General features: G+C 36.9%; 3 protein-coding genes across 5 annotated transcripts; all 3 read left to right on the plus strand.

Moving 5' to 3' along the window:
- The first annotated feature begins 70 nt into the window (after window positions 1-70).
- On the plus strand, window positions 71-5,596 carry LOC130010869 (RAD50-interacting protein 1-like). The gene is made up of 4 exons (XM_056099027.1): window positions 71-268; window positions 4,152-4,393; window positions 4,924-5,097; window positions 5,302-5,596. Exons 1-4 carry the CDS (start codon window positions 116-118, stop codon window positions 5,459-5,461), a joined length of 729 nt encoding a protein of 242 aa, XP_055955002.1. The 5' UTR covers window positions 71-115; the 3' UTR covers window positions 5,462-5,596.
- Window positions 5,597-6,036: 440 nt separating this feature from the next.
- LOC126812305 (RAD50-interacting protein 1) lies at window positions 6,037-19,543 on the plus strand. The gene is made up of 10 exons (XM_050538636.2): window positions 6,037-6,262; window positions 7,150-7,260; window positions 8,064-8,289; window positions 9,011-9,148; window positions 10,220-10,419; window positions 10,589-10,702; window positions 16,704-16,849; window positions 17,111-17,294; window positions 17,761-17,879; window positions 18,659-19,543. Exons 1-10 carry the CDS (start codon window positions 6,182-6,184, stop codon window positions 18,867-18,869), a joined length of 1,530 nt encoding a protein of 509 aa, XP_050394593.2. The 5' UTR covers window positions 6,037-6,181; the 3' UTR covers window positions 18,870-19,543.
- On the plus strand, window positions 10,941-13,989 carry LOC126812306 (uncharacterized). Of its 3 annotated transcripts, XM_050538637.2 has the most exons (3): window positions 10,941-11,569; window positions 11,813-12,331; window positions 12,539-13,989. In XM_050538637.2, the coding sequence occupies exons 1-3, from the start codon at window positions 11,305-11,307 to the stop codon at window positions 13,543-13,545; spliced, it is 1,791 nt and encodes a 596-aa protein (XP_050394594.1). In that variant the 5' UTR covers window positions 10,941-11,304; the 3' UTR covers window positions 13,546-13,989. The 3 variants fall into 3 exon arrangements, with proteins under 3 accessions (XP_050394594.1, XP_050394595.1, XP_050394596.1); XM_050538638.2 differs by having other exon boundaries at window positions 10,941-12,331; XM_050538639.2 differs by lacking the exons at window positions 10,941-11,569; window positions 11,813-12,331 and having other exon boundaries at window positions 12,393-13,989.
- Window positions 19,544-21,506: the final 1,963 nt, after the last annotated feature.

Raw genomic sequence — 21,506 nt, forward strand, 5'->3', positions numbered from 1 at the left:
TATGATGTTTCTATGTAAAAATTTGAGTTACTCACGATTAATTTTAATTGAATATTATCCAAATACTCCTATTCGTTTCGATTCCTTTGGATTGCATTTAGGATATCCTGCCAACATGGCAGCGTCCGTGCTTAATGATTCGTCTGCTGTCAATGATGCAGTAATTAATTTCATAAACTCAAATTTTGATGACAATCCACGGTCACTTTATAAGGCTAAGGACCTATACAATAGTCTGAAAGAGAAACAAGAACAATTAATAAAGAAGGTATTACACACGCCCTTCATATAAAAGTAGTAGTACTACATTCTGTCATTCATTCTCTTCAACTCTTGTTTATAATAATGAATGGGTAGCACGATTTACCCACAGCCACCCAAATCCCTCAAAATCTCACATTATTTCAACTCATTCCACAATAATTTATATCGATATTTGATGATATACCTATCTTTATACCAATTTGTCATTTTTAAAGATACATTTAAAATAACATTAGTTTAAAGGAACTAAATCGCTAACATTTGGGACCTAGAAATTGACAAAAATTGGTCGCAACGCATATAATACTGTAATATGAATGTATATAAACTGATTTACATTCAATGTTTTCCATTTTTACTCCAATTTCAAATTAGTTATGTTCGGCAAAATAAGCCAGCAGTCTCAAGCGAATGCAAATTTCTAGCGTCTGGTTATTCCAGTCTACATACGCCGTTTGATTTGGTGCAATGTGTCTAGCCTCGTCCCTCTTGATACAACTGGGGCTGAAGTGCATTATGGTACACGATTCGTGTACCAATGGTAAAATGTTTATTTTGTCTTAAATATTGGATATCAAAAGCCCATCTTTTTCCGGTAAGATCACAACATGAATGTTGATTTAATTTGACAAATAAATCGTGTTTTCAATGTTGAAGATTTTTGATGATATTGAGTTAGAGACTTAGCTACTTTAACATACATTATGATTATGCAAGAGCTAAATCTCAATTTGTCCATTGCAGGTCTTTCTTTAGGCCTGAAATGTTTTCTAAATTATTAATTAGACATTAATTAACTTCTCCAGGCCATAATCAACTCTTGATGGCATCGGATTTCTCCGATATTGAATAGATTAGAACAGTGCAGCCATATTTTGATTTAAGCTAAAAATGGAGGAGCGAGACTTAGCTTCCAACAACCAGTACGGTGGTTGAAATTATTGCACACAAACCTTCAGAGGCAAATATCTTTGCTCGCAATAGAGTAATTTGAATGAAATTTTCAAATTATTCATTTTATATTATCTGTTTTCGAACTATAATTATAGCAAGAATGGCTAGCTCTTTATCTAAATCTTTCATTATGTATCTTTAATAGATTTAAAAAGAATTGACCATTCTTGCTATAATAATTCAAAAATAGATGATAAAAAAAGAAAATGTTGAAATTTTCAGTCATATTAAACATACATTATGCAAGAGCTAAATCTGCCTATTGCAGGTCTTTCTTTAGGCCTGAAATGTTATATAAACTATTAATTAGACATTTATTAACAAAACGAGACCATAATCGACTCTGGATGGCATCGGATACTCGAGATTTTAACTAGATTAAAACTGTTCGCCAATTAAAAATTTAATTTATAAATGGGAAAGCGAGGCTAAGTCCAGATTATAAAAGTGCGCTTGTTACCACTGTGCACACATCTTGTCAAAACTACAAACAATGATAACTTGGCTGAGAATGGAGTAATTTAAATGATATTTTCAATATTTTCTTTTTTTATCATCTATTTTTGATTTATTATAGCAATGTGTCTTTAAGTTAGATCTAAATTGTATGAGTATTGGATAAATTACTGATTAATTTTGTTTTTAAAAAAAAAAGAACAAAAAAGTGTGAGAAGTATTTTCATTGACGTCATATATATGCAACGTCATTGATTAGACAAGTAATCTCGCTTCGATGAGATTTGATAGAGGGGAGATATCTCTGACTATGATGACATGCACATTGTCTGTATTGCCCAGTGTATCCAGTTCTGATCTGAATTTTTACTTTTTAACCAACAATCTATTACAGTTTCAGTTGCGCTCCAGTGTTACCGGAAAAGTGCTTTGCTCAAGCACCACGCTTCACGCGATACTTTAGCGCTTCGCTCTATAATATACCATTCTTATGCCAAATTGTCATTTTTAATTGAAAATAGTAGAGTATATGTGTCAAAAATGCCCTTCAAAATGTGATTTCCAAGCAAATGGGAAGTTGTAACCAAGGGACTTACTCGTGTATAACACGAAATCGCTTGCTTGGAAATCGCATTTTGAGGGACCTCTTAAGACAAAAAAGTTACGGTTTTAAATTAAAAATGACAATTTCGTATTAAGAATGATATATTATCAAATATTGATACATATTATTGTGGAGTGAGTAGAAATAATGATGGATTTTGGTAAATCGTGGTACCGGTTTATAATTGAGGATTCTTCAAAAAAATCTTGTTATTGTGGTGTAACTTCATTTAGAAAAAGAGGGGATGGGGTATCACAAGTAATAACAAAATAAATAATATCATAATACAAAGTATGTAAAACTTTAAATTATTTTTTGTTATCAAAATCAGTAGGTCCCAATACATGCATTTGCTGTCTCAGACCTTTAGATGTCACAATTTTCATCCGATTTTAATTAAATTTAAGATTTATGTTTCTATCCCAATGATCTTGGCACGTTTGGATATTGATGCATGTTGGAGAGCATCATCCTGGATTATAGCCCTTGATTGTACGAAAATTGCTTTTTATCTTGTTCTTGCAAAGTGTGGGCTTATCTTATATGATGGCAACCACTTGTTCTCTCTTTCTGTAATAGATAAGATGCTCATCAGCAGGATATGAGCAAGCATGGTAGATATTTACCATTCTGATGTTTTTGGAGCCATTTTAATTAGTTCCATGGAAAAGTTGTCAGCCAGAAATTTTCGAATCAGTTATGTTTGGTGAAATATGGGGGGTTGGGTGGCTGAATGGTTAACGTGTGCGCATTGAATCAGAAGGTGTGTCATTGAGTCAAGTAGCGTGTTTTCAATTCTCCACTTGTATGTGACAAGAAGTAGGGTTGCCTTCCAACCACATGGGCTTTCTCCGGGTCCTCTGGTTTCCTCCCACAGCTAAAGACCCCTACGAGCAAGCGATTTATTGAAATAAAATTGAACCATATGTTAGTCCCGAAATGACCCAGTTTGTGTCGAGTGGACTTTAAACCCCATTTTTCTCTCTCTCTTTCTCAGTGAAATATGAGAGCAGTCGATATTGAATGGTATTTGGTTAATCCCATCTACATACAAGTTTATCTCTTTCTCTCTTTGTTGTTTGTGGATCAGTCATTTTTCATTACTTCCTCATTGACTTCTGGGATAAGCTTATGTTCTGCTTTGTACATCAAGTCTTCTCATTTCAAATGGGGTGCAAGACAATAGAGAACCCAATGTCGTGTAGGCCTACTGATTTTAAAACGTTCATTGGTCTTAAATATTGGATATAGGGAGCCCATATTTTCAAAGTAAGATAATAACATCAATACTGATTGAAATGGACCAATGTTGAACTCGTAATTCATGTTTTTAAAGATACCTTCCCGCATACAATCTGTGTGGTTTGATGATATATTTTGACGAAAAACCTATCCAAATTAATATATCTAAAATTTGCTTCAAATCCGTCTCAAAAGATATATTTCTAGAAGCCATGTTTTTCATTGAGGGAGGGCTCATTTTTCAGAATATATTTGTCATTACTTACTATTCACCATACATATTGAGTCGAAAGTAAATTCTTTTTCCACCGTTTAATTGCAGAGACTGTTACACATTTACACCCCTCAATGTCCCAACAACTGCTCCCTAAGTCAAGCTGTTAGACAATAAGCTGTCGGGTTGCAAGTTAGTGATACCCTGACATTTTTCCCCAGTGCTTGCCCCATGGGTGTTTTTTGGGTAATCCAGTATTTTTCATACTTTTATTGGAAATAACCACCTGATAAATACTTTCGTGAGAATGTATCTTTAATTTCAATTATTATGAATAATACTGAGCTAGAGGTAGACACCCTTTATACCACCAGACTGAGTACAATATATCCATATGTTGTAAATTTGTATTTCCAGGTTTCTCTGGTCAGTACTGAAGTGCCATCTGAGATTGAAAAAGCCATCAAAGTTGCAGAAAAAACAGAGAAAGATGTAAAAAGACTTGGAGAAAAACAAGAAAAATTACGCCATGAAATTTTAGATAAATTAAGGGATGTTGAACCTATGGTAGATGACTTGAAGAAATTAACATCAAAAGTCGAAGAATTGGACAGATATTCAAAGTATCTGTCTGTTTTAGCAAAAGTTGAAGATATTAGGTAATGAAACTGGGAAAGGGCATTAATTGATTAATTAGGTTAAAGTCCCAATGCATCATTTTAGCATTATAGAATCACTTGCAAACTATAATATTGTGAAATAAGAATATCAGTCCAAAAAATGGTTAAATTTCCGTTCAGTATTTACAAAGATTGTGGAACTGAAATTACATAGATCTATGCTGCTTGCTATTATTTGTTGCTGAGAAACCTGATGGGCCTAGTTTAAATCCGATTGAATCCAAGCCAGGAGATTATCTAGCGTTGGTATTTTGATTTTATTTTCTTAATTAAATGTTTAATAATCTATCTGAGTACATATTAACATGGATTAAGCTGTTAGAAATATGATATACTAGCGACAAATGCCAATGGCGTATCGGGACTTTAAGTAGGCCTCTCAAAAATGGGTTTTGTAATTCTCTTTCCCTGCCAATTTAAGTTTTACCTAAGTTGCATAAATTATCGAACAAATCTATTTAATACTAGTCTTCATCAGTATGTGCAAATATTTGATATCATTGTTTCAGTCACCAACTACAGGCAGCATTAATTACTCAAACGTCGCAGCCAGCCTTGAATAATTTTACAGAATTAATTATACTATATAAAGATCTACAATCTTCAAAGTGTGTAAGATTGGTTCGATTTGTGGAAGATACTGTGATTTTTTGGAACAACATAATCAAAAGTAGAATTGCACGGTTAGTAAATTTGATATAATGAAAAAAAGTACTCTTTCCAGAAATTTGATATCTTCAAAAGTAAATTATGTATGAATTAGGTAATGGACCTATTCAACATTAATTAAATGAAATTTGAATGTAGATGTAAATGAAAATGTTTAACATTGCTTACTATACTATAGTTTGTGGTTAAGACTTGTATGTTTTTTTTCTCATTTTCAGTGAATTTGAAGAAGTTTTGAAATCATTAAGATGGCCTGTCGTTACCTCAACTATAAAATCAGTAACTCCACCAAATATAGCAGAAATCAAGAAGAAAATGGATAGTATTTTGAGACAGTTATCACATTTACAATTGCCATATCCTTTTATCAATTTATGACATGGGTTATATGTTTTTACTTCCAGAATAATTTATGATTTCAAACTTTACTCTGATAATTCGATACAGAGAAAAGAGTTTTAACAGCCACTCAACACATACTAAGTCATTTAGGGACTAATGCTTTGTACAGTTTGGTTAGCACGTGCGTGCACTGTATCATAAGGCCTGTCATTGAGTCAACTGGCGTGGTTTTGAATCCTCGGTTGTACGTGACAAGGAGTAGGGTTGCCTGTCCAACCTCGTGGGTTTTCTCCGGGTCCTCCGGTTTCCTCCCACTGCTAAAGTCCCTACGCGCAAGCGAATTATTGAAATAAAATTAAACCATATGTTAGTCCCGAAATGACCTAGTCTGTGTCGAGTGGACGTTAAACCCCATTTCTCTCTCTCTCTCTTTGTACAATTTAAAAGTGAGAGGAGACCCACTTTGATGGGCAGACAACCCTATTTCTTGTCACATACAAGCTTGGGCTCAAAACTATGCCACTTAGTGACAAACCTTATGATCCAAAGCAGAGGTGTTAAACCACTCGACCACCCAACATCCCTAATTTCAGCATGTTTACTATTTTGATTGGTAAATTTTACATTGAATTTATTGTTTTCCTAGTTTGACCTATTTACTTCTTAACTTTTTAAACTGAGCACATAAGTCCAGACTCAACAGTCACTAACCCAGATTTAAAGAAGATAGTGGAGTTAACTCCCTTGATTTATCCCATGCAACTGATGCTGATACCATTAAAGAAAAGATTTCGGTTCCATTTCTATGGCAATAAACAAACAAATAGTTTAGACAAGGTGAGTAGACAGTATTTATTTAGTTAAATATTTTCTCTTTAGCATTATTTCCCCGGTTATAATTGTGCATTATAATAGTGAGAAGTTTTCTGTATTGAACTTTAATCATTACCCATTGATGTTGGAGCTTAGAAACACAAACAAAGACACATTAAAGTCTCAAATTGACCATTATTTTATTCTGACTTTTCCTTATGCTATCAAATTGTTATATAATGTGTAGATTGAGTTTTATCAATATCTATATTATTTTTACCCTATATATATGTGCACAAATCATCTTCCTTTTTTAAAGAAATATAAATACCATGTCTAAGCTTTGTTAAACAAACATTATGCAAGAGCTAATTCTGCCTATTGCAGGTCTTTCTTTAGGCCTGAAATGTTATCTAAATTATTAAGTAGACATTAATTAACTTATCCAGACCATAATCAACTATCGATGGCATCGCTAGCCGGCGATGTTTATTGGATTAGGTTCCGATTTCCTGTTCGACTTCCATTCATAATTTAATCATGAAATGAATAGTCGAGACTGTTTTTTATCGTACAGACTTTAGTAATGATGATCGAGGCTAGGCCGAAAATTCAATCACTAAAATCTTGGTTCATAGTGGATTAATTTAACTGAAATTTTCAGCAAATTGCCTTTACATTATCTAGTTTCTAACTATTATAGTGAGAACTGCCAGCTCTTTATGTAATCTCCCATAATGTATCTTTAAGTATCTTAGAGCAGCCATTGGCTGGATTTTGTTGCACTGTATAAATGCATCAATTACTATTATTATATGCTTGACACCGTTTAAACCTAACATAGAATATTTTGAATTTTCCACCGATAACCATTCACATATTTAACTTATATTTTATATTTTTTTCATTAGCCTGAATGGTATTTTACTCAGGTGTTAAGTTGGATTAGAGACCATGATGATTTCATCAATAAAAATATCAAACCTATCTTGAAAGAAGAAGGGATTGAAGTTAATCCACAGGTAAATTATGTCTTATTTGAAACTTAGGGAGGTTGTGTGGTCAAGTGGTTGAACATCTGAACTTTAGATCATAAGGTCGGTCACTGAGTCAAGTTGGGTGGTTTCGATTCCCAGTTTGTATGTGAAAAAGAGTAGGGTTGCTTGCCCAACCTGGTTGCTTTACTTTGAGTCCTCCAGTTTCCTACCACTGCTAAAGACCCCTCAAGCAAATTGTTGAAATAAAATTGTACCATGTGATAGTCTGGGTATTGACCTGGATATTGAGTGGATGATACACTCTCTCTCTCTCTCTCTCTCCCTCTCTCTCTTTTTTGGGGAAAGTAATTTCTGAATGCCTCTTTATCATAAATGGAATAGTAATTAATCAATAAGACTACCTCGCACTTTACAAAAGTTTATGAACTGATGAAGTAGAAAAAAATGTTTTTGTCAAATCAAAAACCTGGGGCAAAAAATTGATTTTCAAAAAAATCAAATGGTTACAAGATATGTCATAGTGGGGTTGTGGGGCTTCATGGTTTAACATACGCTTTAGATCATAAGATCTGTCATTGAGTCAAGTGGCATGGTTGGATTCCCGGCTTGTACATGACAAGGAGTAGGGTTGCCTGTCCTACATACGTTTTCTCCGGGTCCTCCGGTTTCCACCCATGCACAAGCAAATTATTGAAATAAAATTGATTCATATCATAGTCCCGAAATGACCTAGTTTGTGTTGGTTGGAATTTAAACCCCATTTCTCTCTTTCTCTGTTTCTATATATGTTTTATTGCCATGTTTTATTTTCTCTGTATCTATTTTAGATAGAGTTTATGAGAGGCTTGGTTCAATTAGTAATGGAGAAGATAGTAACAGATATTCCAGAGTTATTGTTCGATGATCATCAAATATCTCATATGATAGATGAAGCGTTAATGTTTGATAGAGAAATTAGAAATACGTATAATTACTCAGCAAGTGAACCAGGTTGTCTGCATGTCTTAATTCATGGTGAAGTCTTCAAAAAATGGCTTCAAATTGAGAAGAAATGTAAGTAAAGACACATTTGTTAATTTTTTTTAACCATTTATGGCAATATTCAAGAATGCTTACTAGTTATACCACCTTTTCGGAATGATACTTCAACAAAATATCCCTAGATGATGATCTTAAACTAATTACGAAACTAACATAACATACTGCTAAAGTCTCTTCAGAAATCAGGGATATATGGTATTAAAAGGCTATATTTTGGTTTTCGAACATTAGCTGAAGTCATACTTTATTATAATATCAAATAATTGAATATTAACATACTGATATTAACAAGCAGTCATGAAGTGTTATAATTGAGAAATTAAAAATTTGCTAAAGTATGACTTGAGCTAAAGTAAGACTCCCTCAAATGGCCTGATGTTTACAGGAGTGTCTAACAGAATTGCCATGGATTGCCATCTTGTAGAATTCAAGTATTTACAATAATTTGACATGCTACGGATTAAAAATATTTTGTATCAATGTAATTTAGAGGTGGGTCCTTGAGTTCCAACTATAGTCGCATCAAAGACTCGAAATATTTATCGAGACTGGACTCAGACTTGGCAATTGTGACAACTTGTGACTTGAAAGGGCTAAGGACTTGAGTCGCAGTGAGGGGACATAATTTTACTTGTCTTATTCGCCATGAATTGCTGGCGTTGGTTTTGTGAAGACTTGGTATTAAAGTCAATGACTTGTTCCCACGTTTAATTTAATGTTATGTATATTGTAGTTGCTATAGAGAAGATAGATGGTATGTTGACGTCACCATCAGCCTGGTTATCACAATATAAAGATATAACAGATGTTGATGAACTCAAGGTACCAGAATGTGCTGAAAGTTTTATGACTTTATTATTAACTATAACAGGTAAATTGTAATATGATTAATATAAACGTGTTGTTGCCAGGCTACAAATATACACGTTCTAGTACCATAGCTTTTTGAAGGGTGGCATGATTAAATTGTAAAATGATTAATATAAATATAGCATTGCCAGACAATGAATATACTCTCTCTAGTAGTTTTTTGGAGGGTGGCTTCAAGTTTTCAAGCTCAGGGGAAATAACTCTGTGACACATGGTGCATGATACTAAATTCCAATTCACACTCCTAGGACTAGGTACCAGAAGAGTGCTAAATTTTGGATGTTTGGGTTTGGTCTGATTCACTGACATTCGTCCTTGTAGGATTGGCCAAACAATCCCATCAAGTTTAAAAACAAAAACACCTGAAAAAACATGTAGAGTGTTTATAAGATTTCAATGACCAGGGCAGTAATCCTGCAAAAGTTTTTAAAAAAAACCCCATGTACAAGGTTTTCGAGACAGAAGTCTGTGAAAAATAAGAATTTTAGTAGAGTTCTGGTTTAGGATTAGCCAATTTACTGCATGAAGTTAAGGAAAAAGGTCTAAAAACTGTGAATGGCCAAAACAAATGACAGTGGTGACAGCTGTATACTGCCCACATGGTTTGCATATCTGTTTATCTTGATTCAACTCTAACCATGTTAACACAAATAGATTACCTGTGTTGTGGTTGCTATTTCTGTTTTCAAGCATTGGACATATTAGAAAGTATATATCTGTAGATGTTGCAAAAATCCTAATACAGTCATTTTTATTATCAAATATTGACTACAGGTATTGGAATGGTTTACTTTATGACTCCAACATTAACAGACTTAGATTTATTGTATCGCGTAGAGCATGCCCTGGGATGAATTGGGCTCATTGCTTATGTGCATTATTATTATAGTCCACATAGTATGACTTTAATAAAATGTGTTTGTATCTTTCTGGGGAGCAGATACTCCACTGTTTGGGCTAGATTTCCCTCATAGCCCACTGCATGGCATATGTCCGTCTTTATTAGCCCAGGTGGTGCAGAAAAGTAGGACGTTAACCCCAATTCCATTTCATTTTGTGTCTTTTTGTGCAGATCGTTATAAACCACTACCAACACCTGCCAGTCAACTACAATTCCTTAGACTTCAGTTAGAATTGTTGGAAGAATTTCGAGTTCGTGTTGTTCAAGTAATGAAGGAATATACCCACAATCCTGTAGGAGAACAGTTTGCAGCCATTTTGAATGGTGTACATTATGTTGTAGAAGTTCTTAGAGAATGGAGTGAGCTGGTGGTAAATTTCCTTTATACTATTTTATTCCTAAAAAAGGCATTGTGCAAAAGCTAACCTTCCGATTTGCCGGACGTGATTCTGGCTTCAAATGTTATATAAATTATTATTTAGACATTTATTAACATGACAGTATAAGTTTACATTAAATTAACATTATTTCATGTTCTAGTTTTTCCTGAAACTTCAATACTGTAAAATGATGAAAGATATAGAATCAGAGGATTCAAGAAATTCTCTAAAATCATCGTCATCATTAGAACTACCTGATGACTTTCTGGTTCATGTAAGTAGATCTTACCAATAATACCAAGACAGCATTATTTTGATTGATTGTCAGTTTCTGGACTTGTCTAGTGGAAGAAATTAGAACATTAACCATTTCTCCCACGTCTTTGTTTGGACTATAGAAAACAAATGCCATTGTATTATATTATTTCATTTTCTTATTCAGAAACTAATTTATACAGGCTTTAAATCCAGTCTATATCTACACTATCTTTCTTAGTTATGTTACTAATGGGCCGGTCACACAGGCTTCCGCGAGTTGATCACGTGTAATTTTGCTATAAATTTTGCAAATTTTTTCTACACGCGGTGAAAATCAACCAATTTGTCTCAGACATGCTGGACACGCGAATGACAAGTGGACCACACGCGCGCGTGTGCATCGCGTGTCCACCACGAGTCCTCCGTGTGTGAGCGCTTGTGGTCAGAAAATGGGGTCACACGCAGCGCGTGTGTATCACTTGTGCTCCACATGTGCTCCGCGTGTGAATCACGTGCCGATCACTTGTGCTCCGCTTGCCGCCCGCGTGTATAAAAGCCGCCGCGTCCGGTGTTCTGGATCAGTATCGATCAATATTCCGTAGAGTAAAGATCAAAATCATGGCACCGAAATCAAAGAAGGGCAACTCCACGCCCAAGAAGATGAAGAGGCAAGCAAGGCCCAGGCCGAAGGCAAAAGTCTCGGAGCCTGAAACTGCTACCGAGGAGGTGGAGAGCAGCACCCCCGAGCCCCCCCAGGGCAGCAAGAACAGGCAGTCCAAGAAGATGGGCATAAAGGTGACGGCTCGTGTACATGCTGCTGCTGCCGCTGCTGGTGTCCCTGGTTCCAATGGCAGTGGAGAAGAGGACGAGCTTCTTCCTGATGGTAAGTACAATTTATGTAACATGTTTTTGATTTTTTATTTGGAAATACTCGTTACTAGTATAACGTGACGTGTTCAAAATTTATTTTATTTAAATATTCGTTTACGTGGCTGTCAGAAAGTATTCAAATTTATTTATTTCAATTTTATTTATGCTGAAGTGTTCATTTGATATGTATGTTTTTCAACATTCCTTACTATTTATTAAAAATACCTTTATTTTCTCTTTTCATTTTGTACAACAGTTGCAAACACTCCAGTCAGCACGAGTGGTCCTTCTAAGAGCACTGCCACTATGCCCGTCGCCACTCAGGCTGAGCCACAGCTTGTGCCACTGGAGAACCCTGCCTCACCTTCGTCACCTGCGTCACATGACCCCACACCCGAAGTTCTGGTGCGAGAGGAGCCTGTGGAGGAGCAGAAAGAGGCTGATGGTCATGCCAAGGGCAAGGGCAAGAAGCCGAGAAAGCCAAGAGGTCCCAAGAAGGAGTGGAAGTTGCCACCTGACACAGAACAGGATCTGGTTGAGTGGATGCGAGACAGAAGTTACTTGTGGATGCGCAGTCAACGTGACTACAAGAAAAAGACAGAAGCCTGGGAAGCTAAAGCAAAAGAAATTGGTATCTCGACTGACTACCTCGGGCACTGGTGGAAGAACTTGAAGGACTGGTACGTCAGGCTGATCAAGGTTGCCAGTGGCCAGGAGCGCAAGCTTCTCACCGACAGGGACAAGTGGGTGCTGAATAATATTTCCTTCTACAAAGGTCAGTACATATGTTGATAATTATTTCAAACATTTCCATTTTTCAAAAGCATTTTTGTACATTTAATTTTAAAATTTAAAACATAATAATTACTACGATTTAGTGTAATGATTATTCAGAAATTCACTTGTCCCTAATAACAGTCCTTTAATATTGTTCAGAAAAATTTGAATGCAAAACACTTAACAAACGTTTACCTTCTTTCAGCTGCCATACCTGATGAAGAATCTGACACTGTCATGCAGATCCGACGTACTGCTGCTGCTGGCTCTACTACTGGTTCTGCCGCTGGTTCTGCCTCCACGTCCACAGCAAGACCCCCTCTGCTATCCTTGGATGACCCAGCTGAGACGGAGAGACAGTCAGGCAATGTGCTCGAAGACCTCGAGAGGGAGGCAGCAGAGCTCGGATCAGTCAACTCTAGTTTCCAGCACAGGAAGAGGAGGAGGAAGGAGGACGAGGCGGAGAGCTGGATGCCCGAACTTCGTAAAAATCTTCAGACCAACCAAACACTCCTTGCAAAGCTGATGGAAAAAATGCTCGAGGACAAGGAGAGGGAGAAGAGCCAGCGTGAACCCTTCATAAGCTATGTCACCCAGACTCTCAGGTCTTGCAGTCTTCAAGACTTCAACAATGTCAAAGAGCTCATATCGGATATACTGAAACAGATAAAGGCTCAATCTGAAAGACCCTCAGCTTCCACTTCGGCTCCTCCAACTTGCACAGCCGCCTCCTTTGGGCAGTATCATCAGTACCATCAACAGTACCCTCAGCATCAGCAGTACTTCCAGACACAGCCCAACTATTATGCCTGGCAGCATGGTGTAGGGGGAGGAGAGGGAGGATACCAACAGCAGCAGCAGTACCCTGGGCAGCAAGAGCTTCAACAACCCAACCTCAGTACTCCTCGTCAACACACAGCATCTTCAGAATCGATGTCCAGAGCACAGAGCACTGCCCTAGGTGGGGATTGGTCGTTCAACATGGAGCAGAGCAACTTCGGCCGTGTTTCACAAGACAGTATGAACACCCCACCATTCTCGACAGTGTCACCAGCAACTCACCGACCTCCCATTCTGGCATCTGCAGCTTTGGGTGCACCACCATCCTTGTCAACACCACCAGCCGTGGAACCAACAGCAGTTGAGAGTGACACTCAGTCTGTGGCTACTCAGGGAACTCGTGACAGTTACAGTGAGGATGAGGATGCATGAAGGTTTCATGTTACACTGACAGTTGTATTTTGTTGTGTTGGGATGTGGTGCATGGTGCTACAGTGACATTCCTTGAACTGATGTATTTTGTATTTTGTTTTTGCCATAGCATGGATTGCTAGCAGTGACTTTCTTTTATTTCACTTGTTATACACGTGATACGTGATAATAAAATTGTTGAACTGTTACTAATTGTTTTTCGTGAATAAATTGAACTTTGTGAAATGGTTTAAGAAATGAAATTAAAATTTGTCGAGTTTACGGCGTGATGAACGTCGGGGAAAAGTGCACTTATTTGTATAACGCACGCCGTAAACTCGACAAATTTAATTTCATTTCTTGTAATTACAACTCAACAAATTTCATTTGATTTTATCGATTTATAGCGAACAAAACTAGTAAAATTACTCCGTAGAAAAGTAGTCCGTTTGCAAAACCTTGTTCATCGCCCAATGAACTTGGATTGTATGTTGCATCTCAGTCAATTAGAAAATAGTATTTGCACCATGTGACTTAGAAGTTGTAATTATAATAAAATGAAAGTGGGAGAATATTGCAACAAAAATGTATTTCAAATGTCAAAAATAAAAGTTGAATAAATACTTTATGTAACTTCTTTTCTTTGTCATTTCAAATATTTTTATTCCAATAATCTTTCATTTTTATTTTATAACCATATTATTGAATGGCAACAAATGTAACAATACATTGAAAATAATAAATTTTAAAATTATTGCAATAAAATAAAATTACATCTCAAATGAAAAGAAATAAAAGTGAGTTTAGGACTAAAGGTCCTAAGCTTACTTTTATTTTTTTCAAATTTGAAATGTACTTTATTTTATTGCAGGATTTTTTTCATTTATTTTATTATATAATAGTTTTATCAAAGTTTTATTGCCACAAATGCTGCCCCCCCCCCCCCCCAAACACATACTGCCACAATGCCCCCAAACACTATCATTTGTCCACACTGTCACTTCCACAAGAACTAGTCAAGGAGCATGTTGTCTTGCCATGCAACACTCCCAGCAGGGGATGAACACCATTCCATTATGAGATTCCTCTGAGCCTTGGCCAATTTGTAGTCTCTGTTGGTTCCTGGTAGGTTCTCAGGTCTTGTGTCATCCAGATTCTTTCCTCGACGCCATTCACCAGGCACCAGGGCTCCATCAGGGCGTTCAATGTCAACAAGTCTGTTTTGCATGACAGGATACCTCGTGCGCATCAGGTTGTGGAGGACCACACATGCCTTGACAATGAGCCTAACCGTGTCTGGTTGGTGCATCATTGTTGTTAGTAACACCTGGAATCTGTTGGCAAGAATGCCAAAGGCATTTTCCACCACCCGTCTTGCTCTTGACAATCTGTAGTTGAAGATTCTTTGTTTTCTTGATAGCTGTCTGTTCCCAAAGGGCTTCATCATAAAGCTTCTCAATCCAAATGCATCGTCACCCACCAGGAAGTAAGGTAGATCTTCTGTGTCCCCTGGGAGGGGAGTAGGCTGAGGGAATCCAAGAATGTCACCGTTCTGTAAGCCTTCTTTAAACTCACTGGCATTGTAGATATGCGCGTCTGATGAGGCCCCCTTGCCACTCACGTCCACCCATAAGAACTTGTAATCACTGGTCACCACAGCCAAGAGAATAATGCTGAAAAAACCCTTGTAATTGTAGAATTCAGAGCCAGAGTTGGGAGGGGCCTTGCATGCTATGTGTTTGCCGTCTATAGCTCCAATCACGTGAGGGAAATTCCACCTGTTCAGCCAATCGTCTGTAATTTGTTGCCACTGTTCGGGGGTTTCTGGAGGTGACAGCATCTCCTCACGATATACATGCACGATTGCCTCACAAACTTCACGAACAATGAGGCTTATGGTGTTGTGTGGGACACGCCAGCCATACTGCATCTCCCTGTATTTCGAGCCTGATGCAAGGTGCCTCAAGGTGATGGCCACCTTTAAGCCTGGGTCCAAGGGAGCTCGCCAATTGGTTGTCTCCTTCGTCAGTGTTGGTGTCAGCCTTTCCACCAGTTCATCATACATCACCGGAGGCATTCTCATAAAGTTCTTGAAGGCACGGGGGTCCTCGTTCCTCAGCTCCACCATCAGCCTGTCATACAGCCCCAGCTGTGGCCTGCGGTTGATCCATTGGCGCACCCATATGGCTCTGACTCTTCTTTGTCTTCTCCTCACTCTTCTTCTGACATCCAGGGCTTGCTGAACCTGAAGTAGCTGGTTCTGATGTTGCTGGAACAGCATAACCAAAGCATTACGATGCGCCGGATCCATGTTGCCTCTTCAACGTCTTGATCACAACTGATGAAAAATGGCCCACACGCGATCTTTTTATAGCAGAAATAACTAGTGGTACAAACGAGATTGGGTCGTGGACGACACGCGAATCAGTCGTGGTTCAATCGCGATTCAACGCGAAAACACGCGAATGGCCCGCGGATGACTCGTGACACAATCCCTGAGGAAGCCTTTTACACGTGGAGCACACGCTATCACAGGTGGTAGGAACGCTGTAGACACGCGGATCACAAGTGGATGACAAGTGCTACACACGCAGTCACACGAAGAAATTTTGCGTTTGCCCGCGAGTGACCACTTGTCGTCCACTTGTGATCCGCGAGTGTACCACGTGTTATCGCGTTTGGCCCGCGTTTGTACAGCGTTTACACCACGTGTGCGACACGCGGTGGCCGTTGCGCCTAATTTTTGTGCTGCTCAAAAATAAAATCGGACTCCGTGCGCGTGTAAAATTTTTCGCGCGTGTGCGCACTTGTTATTCGCGAGTCCACCACGTTTCATTCACGTGTCATTCACTTGTGACCGCGCTTACTTCGCGTTTGACAGTTCTTCCTCGCGATACACTCGTGATCAACTCGCGGAAGCCTGTGTGACCGGCCCTTTACAGTGCCTTAAATGGTGCCCTTGGGCAACAAGTTCTTAGTCTTCTTGAGTAGCCATTCATTCATTCATTCTTAAGCTTGTTGAACATCTGATACCACTTCCAATGTATTTGGCAAGTTTACATAGCAATTAATATTTGTTTTACTTTTAAACTGAAGAACAAAATATATGTAACATGAGCAACTAGTTTTAATTAGAGAATCATATGAAAGGTAATGTGAAAATGTTTCATATTGTACAGGATGTTAATGTACCTATATTTGAGACAACTGTATTTGAGGATGTTATGGAAAAATATGAAAGTTTAAGAAATGAGATGTTAAAGAATTGTGCTAATTATATTCATATGGATATACAGGCACATAGTCATTCTTATAAAAAGGACAGGTAGGTTACTCATTCAAATAAAAACACATTATATATTACTTGGGGTATAGTCCTTCTCATGTGTGCTATAGATCATAAGGTCTGTCATTGAGTCAAGTAGTGTGGTTTCGAACCCACACTTGTAAGTGACAAGGAGTAGGGTGGCTTATGTAACTTAAGACCCATATACACAAGTGAATTATTGATATATAATGGTATGTTAGTCCTGTTTGACTGTTTGTGTTGAGTGAATGTTAAAACCCATTTATCTCTGTATTGCAGGTGGCTGGTTCTACCTTCACAGAAAGATTTACAGTCAACATTAGGTCTATCTATATCAGCTTGTGATATGTTTCTGGTGTTAAAAGGTCATTTAGCTTTAATGGAGAACCTACTCTCTAAACCACTATTTAGAATATTATGGCAGAGATTAGCAGAAAAACTCAATAGATTTATTCTAAATGATGTAAGTGTTGGTCTTGTTGTGTCACACTTTAAATATTGGATGTCTAATTATGTTTGCCATCATTGATACAGGTTAGGAGGGGTTGGGTGGTCGAGTGGTATAATGCATGCGCTGTAGATCATAGAGTCTGTCGTTGAGTCAAGTGGTGTAGTCTCTATCCCAAGCTTGCACATAGCATCACCTGCTCAATCTTATGGGTTTTCTCATAAAGATCACTTATGCGCAAGCAAATTATTGAAATAAAATTGTATATGTTAGTCCCAAATTGACCTAGTTTGTGTTGAGTTGATAATTAACCCCATTTCTCTTTCTCTTCTTCTCTCTTTGATAAATGTTAGCCCAAATTATCTGTTCTGGGTGACCAAAGCAAAAATTCTAGCCCACTCCTTGAATTTATTATCACACTAATATGATATTTATTTGCATTTATTATCACACTAATATGATATTTATTTGTGTTTAACAGGTAATATTATCAAATCATTTTAATGATGGAGGAGGAGTTCAACTTCACTTTGATATGACAAGAAATCTCTTTCCACTGTTTGGAGAATTTACACCAAAACCAGAAAACTACTTCAGAGAGTAAGATTACATTAATCGATATTAAAATCATAATATATTTATGTAGTTACATTTAATGTGGAAGTATATTGGCATCCCCTGCGTCCGTCAATCTGTCTAACATCCTTGTGAACATTCTACACATTAAAATTCTTGTTGGATTGGTTATTCATCTTGTGATACAGGATAAAATTCACAATAGAAATTGTTCATATGAGATATTTCTTATATGGTTTTGTGCTTTTTTCTGTCCAATCATACTTTGACTTTTAAAGCTTATTAACATGATATAGGACAAAGGTTTCAGTGAAATTTTTCAAAACTTGTGGAGATAGTTCATAGGGGCATAAGGTGGAAACCATTTGAAATTCAGTGGTCTAATGCATGTGCTTTAGATCATAAGATCTATCACTGCGTGAAGTGGTGTAGTTTGAAGCTCTCACTTGTGCGTGACAAGGAGTAGGATCGCCTGCCCCGTCCTCCTGTTTCCCATCTTCGCGCCAACAAATTATTGAAATAAAATTGAACCATATATTAGTTACAAAATGACCTGGTTTGTGTCGAGTGGAGGTGGCCCCATTACTCTCTCTCATATTTTGCCATTTAAACCATGTGAATACAATGCATAGAATTTTTAAAACTTCCATTGGATTTTTAAAAACTTGCTCAGAAAATTTTTTAGAGAGAGGATAGTCGATGTCACTGCTATTCTGTATATTAGAGGAACTGGCAGACAAGCCTTGATCTATGTATTTTGTAAACATAAATATATTGCTTAACCTTAGGATTTATCTTTTCAGGGTAAAGGAAGCATGCATCTTATTAACATTGAAAGCTGGGTCTGCTATTTTATTAAAAGAAGTTTTAATGGCAGAAGTTGATACAATAAAAGATCCGAACTCAAAAAAGACTGATATTAAACAAACACTGAGTGAAATGGGCGTTTATAAACTTTCTCCAAAAATAGCCGGAAAAATTCTATCATTACGAGCAGATATAAATATTTCGTGATAGACCATGTGGTTTTAGTGTTGTATGATAGATTGGTTTGGGATTAATTTAGAAACTATAAGAGTTTGTATAGTTGATAAATCTGCATGTTTGTTATATTCCATGAAAAGTGATAAACAGAATCGTGTGATTGTAGGGATGTTCTATGGATGAATGATGATTGGTGAAGTGGAATTATTTATTCTGTAATACCAGGACAGAAAGGCTGGTATTTGTAAATCTGCTGTGTAAATGTTGCTGGTTATTTCTTATTTGATTCAATTAGAATTGTTAAAAAATGCTTGTAGAATTATCAGAATAGGTTATACAAAGAAAACAATTAGTTGATATTGATATCGTAGGCAATTAGTTGATATTGATATCAGTTGATATTGATATCAGGAGGCAATTAGTTGATATCGATAACAGTAAATAATTTGTAGATATTGAGATTTGTAGGCAGATATTGATATCGGCAGGCAAATAATTTCCAATGTAGCATGTAGGTGTGGACATACATTACTGGAGTAACTCCATATACTGTGTATGTGGTTGTAAGTATTTTCCTACCACCAATATGATATATATGTATGATTAACTTGTCCTAATGGAATGGTTGTCACCTGAAAATCTTTGAAATTATATTTATTTATAAAAAGAGTAATATAAATAATAAAAATAATAATGTATAATAGGTGAATTTTTTTCAACTAAATTATTTTTGTTACAAATGGTACAAGAACAGTTGTGTTTATAGTGGATAACTTGTACAATATACAGTACCGATGTACACTTGAATGGACTATAATAAACATAGACTCTCTGATATACTTTATATCAGACACTACTATACTATAATACACAATATACTTTACACCTCTGATACACATAGATTCTGATATACTTTACACCTCTAATACACACAGAATCTGATATACTTTACACCTCTAATACACACAGACTCGGATATACTTTATACTTTACACCTCTAATACACACAGACTTTAATATGCTTTATACCACTCACCTCTATACTATATTATACAATATACTTTACACCTGTAATCATCATTCAATGTCAAGGTTTCCGTGGAGGTCCCTATGTCACAACCTCTGATTGGACGCTACTTTTCACGTGTCTGTAGATAACGTAGCTGTAAGTTTTGGAATTGCAAAGTAATCGAGCATCGTCCAGATGTTGTAAAACACGCAGTTGTTGCTCAAGAAACATGACCTCTAATATACATAGACTATCTGATATACTTTATACTACACACCTCTATACTGTACTACACAATATGCTTTACTGTTCTTTCTTTCATCTTCAGATAATGGGGGGTTGGGATGGCCTAGTGGTCTAAAGTGTCATGCTTCGAGCTCTAGCTTGTCGTGAACTCTGTAGTTGTGATCCATGCTGTGAGCGTATGTGGCTTGAAGATAGGGGAGCCTACTCGACCTCGTTTGTTTACTCCGGGTACTACAGTTTCCTCCCACCAGAAAGATAATAAAGCTTATATAATGAAAAAAAAAATAAAGACAACTTGTCTGGGGTATCAGGTATCACCCTCAGTGAAAGAAGAGGTTTAAACACCTCGAACATGTTCAGATACTATACAATTCATTTCATAACATGTTAAGAGTTAGACACACCCCACACCTATTCACTATTCCACCAACACCATAGAAATAGATATAATGCATAATCTAAAAGAAAACACTTACCAATCCACAATTGATGCATAAATGCTTTCTCTAATATCTGACACCTATTGAGGTAACTTGGTTAGCTGAGCCCATTATGTTTTTATTGATAAAGGAAATTCACACTAAACAGACGGTAGCAATTAAAAAATCATATTTTAATATACAGGGGCAAGTTTCTACTTCTAGTTTTTATATGCCCACATTGAAAAGTGTCGTCGCCACTGTTCGGTGTCTACAATTCTTTGTGGACACCCTGGAGGCTAAAGTTAATATCCAAACGATTTCCGGTAATTACTGCCATAGTTATGGCCCTTGATCACTCTAAAAAATCTTGTAGATGCTTTGGAGGCTAAAATTAATATCCGATTGACTTTAAATTTATACACAGTGTTTAAGGTCACGAGATGAAGGCCATTGATTCTCAACAAATTCTGATAATTACTGTCAGAGTTATTGCCCTTATCTTTGAAATATCATGTGGAACCTTTAGAGGCTAAAGTTAATATTTGATTGACACCGTGTTTAAGAGTTATGACCCTTGATCACTTTCTTGACACCAGAATTGATCAATTTATCCATTCTCTTTAGCAATAATCAAGATTTTAAGATTTTTCTCACTAAATTTGTTGAGAAGCCACGGTGGCTCGCTAACCTGGAGATCCTGTGTTTGATCACAGTATTGGCCGAGAAAATCCGGTGTGGTTCCCCCTGGTCAGTGGTGCAAATTTCCCTCATCATAGCATGGCGTAAGCTTGTCTTTATTACCTAGTCAGACCAGAATAGTAGGATGTTGAACTCCATTTTGTTTCACCTAACCGTCTCTTTGCTGGTTGCAACATCTTGACAACAGCCGAGTGGATGTCACTTGCCACGGTCACTTACCAAATGACCAAATTCGGCGAAAAGTTGCACCTTTTAACTCCTACTTGGAATGTAGATAATCACAAAAAACAA

This window comes from Patella vulgata, chromosome 2 (assembly GCF_932274485.2).
Source record: "Patella vulgata chromosome 2, xgPatVulg1.2, whole genome shotgun sequence".
NCBI classification, from domain to species: domain Eukaryota; kingdom Metazoa; phylum Mollusca; class Gastropoda; family Patellidae; genus Patella; species Patella vulgata.